Raw genomic sequence first — 8,712 nt, forward strand, 5'->3', positions numbered from 1 at the left:
GCCTTGTGCAGCTGGGCTGAGCTATATCCCCAACCAATTGATATTTTTCATAACAAGTACTTCCCGCTCCTCAGTTTTTGGTGTCATTCTCAATTTGTGGTTCTCTCTTCCTCCTCCTCCCCCACTTGCCCTCTCCTTCTCCTTCTTTTTAATTCTGTGTGCTATAACCCATCAGTTCATGCCATTCCTCTTTTTATGCTTCAGAGTGGCCAGTGGGAGCCCCTGCAGACTGGCCCTCCCGTTCTCTCACACACCTTACCAGCTCTTGGTAAGAGCTTTTTCTCACAATAAAGCCAGCGTTCTACAACCCAGCCTGGAATTTCTCTATAGAGTTGGTCTCAGGGACCTGCCAAGATGAGTCTAGTTAACACATAGAATTTTCCCTCCTTTGGAACTGTGTAGATACCTAGCTTGTGTTGTTATTTAGCTTATACTTCTTACTCTTCGTTTTCTACACAGTGGAGATTATATCTAGACCTGATGGGTTCCATTTGGAACCTGTGGGTGTGGGGTGTGATTGCATTTGACCATGCAGCAAAAGATGGGCTATCTGAATCCCATAGGACCCTTAACCTTATCCTGAAATACCTGATGTTAATGAGAGTATTAATTAGTCATGTTTCAAGATATATTTGGTTTCCTTGAACTGTACTTATTTTTCCCCCTTCTCCTCACTTTTTGTTAATAGTTGGACAGAGCGAGTCTGAAGATGTGAGGGAAAGAGACTCTGATAAAGAGATGGCTGCCCAGTCTGCTGTTGTTGAGGACATCACGAAGGACAGGCAGGAGGAAATGCCTGAAGTCATCGAACAGATCCCTTCAGAAAGCAATTTAGAAGAGTTAACCCAACCTACTGAGTCCCAGGCTAATGATGTTGGATTTAAGAAGGTGTTTAAGTTTGTTGGCTTTAAATTCACTGTGAAAAAGGATAAGAACGAGAAGTCTGACACTGTCCAGGTGCTTGCCGCCAAAAAAGATGAAATTGAGGGAACAGAAGGGTCAAATGGGGCCGGTGACCACCAAGAGCTCAGCATGGAGATCAGGGAGTCGGCATCCAAAGAAAGTGAATTAAAGCAATCCACAGAGCAGCCAGAAGACTCCCTTAAGCTCGAGCAAAGCAACACAGAGGTTTCTCTTCAGACTGAGTCTGGTCAGGGGTCAGAGGAAGGCAAAGACGAAGGGGAAGAAAAAGAACCCACCAAGACTTCAGAATCTCCCACCAGCCCGATTGCCAGCGAGACAGCATCGCCCTTCAAGAAATTCTTCACCCAAGGTTGGGCTGGCTGGCGCAAAAAGACCAGCTTCAGAAAGACAAGGGATGATGAGTTAGAAGCTTTGGAGAAGAAAAAGGAGCAAGAGCCAGAAAAGTCAGGCGCAGAGGAGAAGACAGAAGACACCTCAGAGGAGCAGCCACAGCCACAGGAACCCACGGGAGGTGTAGACGAGGTCCGACTATCTGGTGAGTTTGAGAAGGTGGAGCTGCCTCCCGAGGATCCAGGCAGCGGCTTGCAGGGCTCTTCCGAAGAGAAGTGCGCTCCACTGGCAACAGAAATCTTCGATGACAAAATAGAAGTCCAGCAAGAAGTCATTGCAGAGGTCCATGTCACCAACGCCATTGAGAAGAAAACAGAGGAGCAAGAATCAGATGTGGAAGACGCGGGAGAGCCCTCACCACCTGAAAATCTGGTTGAAATGGAAGCTGGAGCCGCCGAGGAGCTGGTGGAGACGGAAGACGTGTGTGTCTCCAGAGAAGACGGTCCCCAGCCAGCTGAGCTGAGTGCCGACGAGCAGGGGATGTCTAAACACCCTGAAGGCATCGTGAGTGAGGTGGAAATGCTGTCATCACAAGAGCGAATCAAGGTGCAGGGAAGCCCCCTCAAGAAACTCTTCACTAGCACTGGCTTAAAGAAGCGTTCTGGGAAGAAACAGAAGGGGAAACGAGGGGGCGACGACGAGTCAGGGGAGCAGCCTCAGGCTGCAGCAGAGTCTCCAGACAGCGCCGATGAGCAGAAGGGCGAGAGCTCCCCATCATCCCCCGAAGAACCCGAAGAGATCACGTGTCTGGAGAAAGGGATAGCAGAGGGACACCAGGAAGGGGAAGGGGAAGAGGGAGCTACTTCCGACGGAGAGAAAAAGAGAGAAGGCATCACACCCTGGGCATCTTTCAAAAAGATGGTGACGCCCAAGAAACGGGTCCGGAGGCCCTCGGAAAGCGATAAAGAGGATGAACTGGACAAGGTGAAGAGCTCTACCTTGTCTTCCACGGAGAGTGCCGTCTCTGAAATGCAAGAAGAAACCAAAGGAACCGGAGAAGAGCAGAAGCCGGAAGAACCAAAGCGCAAGGTAGACACGTCTGTGTCGTGGGAAGCTTTAATCTGTGTGGGGTCATCCAAGAAAAGGGCAAGGAAAGGATCATCTTCTGATGAGGAAGAAGGACCGAAAACCACAGGAGGAGACGGCTACAAGGCAGAGGAAGCCGGCAAAGACAAAGACACGGGAAGCAACACCATCCTTGCCAGCTCCCAGGATCAGGATCAGGGGCCAGGAAGTTTCTCCCCCGAACCAGCCGGAAGCCCCTCCGAAGGGGAGGGTGTTTCCACCTGGGAGTCCTTTAAGAGATTAGTCACCCCAAGAAAAAAATCCAAATCAAAACTGGAAGAGAAAACCGAAGAGCCCGGTGTGGAACATTTAGCTTCAGAGGTTGAACCCGGGAAGGAAGAATCTTGGGTCTCAATTAAGAAATTTATTCCAGGCCGTCGGAAGAAAAGGTCGGATGGCAAACAAGAACAAGTCGCGGCCGAAGACCAGGGGCCAACAGAAGCCAACGAAGATGATCCCGATGTCCCAGCCGTGGTACCTCTGTCCGAGTACGATGCGGTGGAGAGGGAGAAGCTGGAGGCACAGCAGGCCCTCCAAAGTGCAGAGACGTCCCAAGAAAAGATGCCTGTGGATGTGTCTGAGGAGCTCAGCAAGAATCTGGTTCACACGGTGACTGTGGCCGTCATCGATGGGACAAGGGCGGTTACCGATATTGAAGAACGGTCTCCTTCTTGGATTTCTGCTTCAGTGACAGAACCCGTTGAACAGGCAGAAGAGGAGGACATTCCATTAATTGGGGAGGTCACTGAAAGAGAAGTCATTGTAGAAGAAGCCCCCGTGGTTATGGAGACTTTGCCGGAGAGCAGAGAGGCCCAGGATGTCACGATGGCCAGCGAGGTGGAGTTGACTTCTGAGGCGGTGACGGCTGCAGAAACCACCGAGGCACTGGGTGCCGAAGAAGCAACGGAAGCCTCGGGTGCCGAAGAGACTACGGAAATGGTGTCAGCAGTTTCCCAGTTAACCGAATCCCCAGACACCACTGAGGAAGCCACCCCTGTTCAGGAGGTAGAAGGTGACGCGCCAGACATGGAAGACCAGGAGAGGCGGACTCAAGCCGTCCTGCAGGCTGTCGCGGAAAAAGTGATAGAGGAATCCCAGCTGCTGGAGACCCGTGGGCCGGAAGGTGGGATCCAGATCTCACAGAAAGAGGAGCCCAGAGCCCCAGAGGTGGAAGGAGCAGAAGAGGGTCTGAGGAGAGAGATGGAAGTACCTGGGCGAGAGACCAAGGCTGAGCACTCCGCCCCAGGCCCTGTCCTTACCCAGACCAGCCCGGAAAGCTCTGAAAATGTTCCTCACCTCCCGGCGAGTGCAGAGTCCAGGAAGCCTGAAACCACTTGTCAAGAGGAGACTTTAGCTGGGGTCAAGTCCCAGGAGAATCCATCGGAAGAGGCTCATCCCCCTGACTCGACTGAAACTCTGACAGACAGTGGGACCAACGGAAGCACCCCCGTAGCAGATTTTGAAGCCCTGGATACCATGCAGCAAGATGAAGTCGTGGAAAGCCAAGAAGATGATGCGGGCGTCTCGGGTACCCAGTCACAGGTCACACTGGCAGAGGCTGTTCCTGGGCAGAAAGAGGGGCCTCCCTCACCACCTCATTTTCAATCCCAAGAAGAAAATATAGAGCAATCAGAAATGGAAGGAAGTCTAGAACATAGAGATCAAGAGGTGTCAGTGGAAGCTGTACCCATTCTATCCAAGACTGAGGTGATTCAAGAGACCGGCCAGTTTGCTGAGGAGGAAGCCAAAGATGGAGAGTATGTCGAAGAACTCGAAGCGCCTTTACACACAGACAAAAGCATCAGCCAGGAAAAGGTCACTGAGGTTGCCCTGACAGGTGAAGTGACCATAGGAGCGGAAAGCCAGAACGATAATACTGAACTCCGGAGCCCGAGTCCAGAGATGGCAGCTCAGGGAGAAGAGGAGAAGACAGAAGCAAAGGCAGCGCAAGTGAGTGAAGAAATCCCTGAGCAAAAACCAGCTGTTCCCGGATCTGAAGAGCCCAGCCAGGAACTGGCTGAGACCGTTAGTGTGCCTGGCCTGGACGGGAGACAGGAAGGGGGCAGCCTTGAAGGAGTCTCTCCTGGCCCAGATCAAAAGGGAGTGGGGTGCACAGAGGTTCATGTGCAGAGCTCTGAGGCACTGGCATCTCCAGCAGCAGTGGAGGAAAAGGTCTTAGAAGAAACTGTCGAGATTTCAGAAACAGGTGAAATCTTGGAGTGTGCAGGTGCACGTTTAGGACCAGAAGGGAAAACCTCTGAAAAAGAAGACTCGATTCCTCAACCAGGGGACACCATTGTGCTCGTGGGGCCCGAGCCTCAGGCAGAATCCATGCCAGTAATAGTATCTGCCACTCCCGAAAGAGGCCTGCCCTCTGACCTGGAAGGAGAGAAGAGCACATCACAGAAACAGAGGTCAGACGAAGACGAGGAGCAGACTGGTCAGCAGGAAGGCCAAATGAGTATAGCCAGAGACGATCCCCTGGGCGAAAATGAGGCTTGGGAACTTGAGACCAGGAGCAGTAAGTTTGTCCAAAACATCATTCAGACAGCTGTTGACCAGTTCACAGGGTCGGAAGAAACAGCCACAGGTATGCTCACAACTGAATGGCAGACGCAGACCCTCCTGGTGCAAGCTGACAGCCAGGAGGCCACAGAGAAACCCAAGAAAGAAGAAGAAAGTCAGGAATCTGCACAGGATGAAAGGGAAGCTATTGCAGCCCAAGAGGAGCCAGAGCTCACTGCTGTGCATCCACCACTTGCTGATGCTTCCCAAGATGTGAGCACAGCTTCTGAAAAGATCGTGACCGCTGAGGTCAAAAGTCCCAGTGTCAATGACCAGCAGGGCGAAGAGCTGATTCTCTCATCCAAGGCCGAGGGAGATGGAACAGGAATGAAGTCTGTGTCGGATGAGGGTCAGGCTGAATTAGGAGAAAGAACAAAGAAGTCGCCATTGGAGTCCAAAGAAGACGAAAAAGGAGATGCTGACCACCCAGAGAACCAAAGCTCAACCCTGGCGGATGCTGATGCCTCGGGAGACTTAACCAAAGAGTCCCTGGATGCCAATGGACCAAAACCTAAAGAGGAGGAAGATGCCCAGGAAGTAGGATTTCACGGGGGAAAAGTGCACAGTGAGTCAGATAAGGAGCCCAAACCCCAAACAGAAGAGGAGATACAGAAACACGAGAGAGAACTGGCAAGACCCGAACTGGCAGAATCCTAAGACATCGTGTAAGTAAACTTCTTTGTCTTCTAAAGAGATTCCCCCCCCTTTATTTGGGAATCAAATAATTATGATTATTAATTTTTTTCTTCATTGAAATGCCATTTAGTCTTTTTGGTGTCACAGAAATAATGGCTTCATTTGAACCCTGTGGAACTGCTTTAGAAGAGGATAAAGGGCATGTGTGTGTTTGGCTGAAGGCATAGGAGATACACTGTGCACACCCAGCCTCATATCAACTGGTTTGTTGAGTTTTTTGTTTTATTTTGAAATAACTAGCAGTCAAAAGGAGTGTAGGGCTGGGGTTGTGGCTCAGTGGTAGAGCACTTGTCTGTCATTTGTGAGGCACTGGATTCCATCCTCAGCACCACATAAATATAAATAAATAAAATAAAAGTATTGTGCCATCTACAACTAAAAGTATTTTTTTTAAAAAAAGGAGGTTTATATCCGAGTGTTTGAATTTTTATTTATAGTTCTTTAGAAACAAGTATATTTCCTGCTCCCCCTGTGCCCCTCCCCCCACCTACCAGCAGCACTAAAAAGTGTTTTCTGAAGTATCCAATGCATATGGACCTGATAGGAAGTACTACTACATCCACAAGTTTTGTGATATTTTAGCATAATATAATGTGGACCCCTCTAGCCTTTCTTTTTTGTGTGTGGTTCTGAGGATTGAACTCAGGACTTGGGGCATATTGAGCATGCACTCTATAGCTGAAAAAGACCTCCCTAGCCCACTATCTTTTAAAAATGTATTTATTTATTTTTTTTATATTTACTTTTTAGTTATAGGTGAACACAATATCTTTATTTCATTTTTATGGGGTGCTGAAGTTTGAATCCAGTGCCTCATGTGTGGTAGGTGAGCGCTTTACCACTGAACCACAACCCCAGCCCAATGTATTTATTTATTATATTTGGTAGTGGGGAGTGAATCCAGGGGAACTTTAACGCCTGAAATATACATCCCCAGTTCTTTTTATTTTAAGATAGAATAAGTTGCTGAGAGTGGTCTTGAACCTGTGAATCCTCCTCCCTCGGCCCTGTCACTGAGATTACAGGTGTGTGCCCCTGCACCCTGCCACGTTTCTTATTTTTAATGGAGGTAAACTGTCATATTACTGGGATTCTCAGTTGCTGCAGTTCACTTGGACGGCTCTTCTGTTTTAATTAATAAGGGGGGAAAACAAGGTTTTATTTACTCTGCTTCTCACTTCCTTCTACAGTTAAACTCATCGTATATTTGCAAGACCAGAGTGTGAAAACAAGTCGTGGAGAAGATGCTGCTGAGACTTGAGACCAACGTTTCAGAACTTTGAGAACCGGAATGTCCACTGATCCCACTCCTAGAGCGCCCCCCGACAATCCTGAGGCTTCATCAGGAGCTATAGCCATCTCACAGTTCCTTTGTTCCAAGACCACCTGTATTTTCCCTTGTTACCTTATAACATTTCTGATTTAAGGTTCTGAATTCTTAACCTGGAACTGGAGTTGGCAATACCTGGTTCTGCTTCTCAAACTGGAGTATCATTCTTTATGTATTTGTGTATGTGTGTTTAAGTAATCATCCCTCTGTGTTTATTGTATGTTTTTTCTTACTGTGTAAGGACACGTGCAACATAGCACATGCCCTTTGTGTCACACACTATATGACGGGGTGTGCAGCTGTGGGGAAGCCTTGGAAAGACTTAAGCCTCAATGATAACCTGTGAAAAACAGCTTCTGAGAAATAACATCCCTAATGAGAAGGTACAGTTCTTACTTTAAAATTCACTAATGCTCAGGTCCATGGTAGAAGCACTCTGAAATCCATCACTTTCCTATTATGCGCAATGAGCTAAAAAAAAAAGCAGCATTTTGAAAAATACAGTATGTTCCATTGTTACTGTGAGATTTTTCTTTCTAGTCCAGGGACGGTTGGAAAGAAGGCCTTTTCAGTAGCAAATGAAGTCCTAAGTCTTTGCTCCTAATTGTTACTGTTGTTTGGACAGATGAGTGTGCTGATTCTGAGGCAGAGTAGTGAGATGTTTTTTTCATGTTATGCAGAAAAAAATTGACTGTTGTAAGTTTTTGATTTTTACTCTTGTATGCTGGGCTGTATTCAGAGATGGAGTCCGGTTCTTTACAAATGGTATTTTGATAGATACTGGATTGTGTCTGTGTCATATTTGTGCCCCTTCTTTTAAGAACAATGTTGCATTATGTTCATTTGGATAAATTGTGATTTGACAACTGATTTAAATAAAATATTTGCTTCACTTAGATTTGCTGGTTTTATTAGGTACTAGGAAGCCCAGGACCAACGTTTACTGGGTTAGAATAAGATGATGACAGTGGTAAGACAGTAGTAGGTAAGCTGGTGCTTTCTAATGTCATCACTACATGAATCCTCACTTTACACTGGTTTGAGTTAGATGTTCAGAGGAAGTCTCAGCAGTAGTTTTTCAGACTGACATTTCTGGTACAGTTTCTCGTCTTAATTCCTGAAAAAGCCAGTTTTCTTTGTTAATATTTGGTTTCAAACCCAAAATGGCAGATGTCTTCAAAAGGAATTTTTTTTTTTGGTGGCGGGGAGGGGTGGACCAGGGACTCAACCACTCAACCACTGAGCCACATCCCCAGCCCTATTTTGTATTTTGTTTAGAGACAGGGTCTCATTGAGTTGCTTAGCGCCTTGCTTTTGCTGAGCCTGGCTTTGAAGTTGCAATTCTTCTGCCTCAGCTTCCTGAGCTGCTGGGATTACATGCCTGCACCATCGCCCCTGGCTCCGAAAGGAAATTTTTAAGAAGACTTAATAGTACAAAATGCCTTACCTAAAAGTTGACTTGATGGCAGGGTGTGGTGGTGCACACCTGTAATCCCAGCATCTCTGGAGACTGAGGCAGGAGGATCCCAAGTTTGAGGATCCCAAGTTCAAGGACAGAGTCGGGACAATTCACTGAGACCCTGTCTCAAAAAAAATAAAAAGGTGGTGAAGTGCACTTGGTTTAAATCCTTAGTACACTCTCCTCGTGCCTCCTCCTGCCCCCGCCAAGTTAACGTGATGATTCTTACATAAAGGATTTTGTCAGACAACTGTCCCATAAAGAACAAGCTATATGTATATAT

General features: G+C 47.6%; 1 protein-coding gene across 2 annotated transcripts in view; it reads left to right on the plus strand.

The window, feature by feature from the left end:
• Nucleotides 1-7,866, plus strand: part of Akap12 (A-kinase anchoring protein 12) — an 88,925-nt gene extending 81,059 nt beyond the window's left edge. For both annotated transcript variants that reach the window (XM_046427390.2, XM_046427391.2), the window contains 2 exons: nucleotides 689-5,609; nucleotides 6,831-7,866. In XM_046427390.2, coding sequence (XP_046283346.1) covers nucleotides 689-5,601 — 4,913 coding nt within the window. In that variant the 3' untranslated portion in view covers nucleotides 5,602-5,609; nucleotides 6,831-7,866. The remainder of the gene's footprint in view (nucleotides 1-688; nucleotides 5,610-6,830) is intronic.
• Nucleotides 7,867-8,712: the final 846 nt, after the last annotated feature.

Source organism: Marmota monax, unplaced genomic scaffold (genome assembly GCF_021218885.2).
Source record: "Marmota monax isolate L192 unplaced genomic scaffold, Marmota_monax_Labrador192_F-V1.1 WCK01_AAM20220418_F8-fsc00114, whole genome shotgun sequence".
In the NCBI taxonomy this organism is placed as follows: domain Eukaryota; kingdom Metazoa; phylum Chordata; class Mammalia; order Rodentia; family Sciuridae; genus Marmota; species Marmota monax.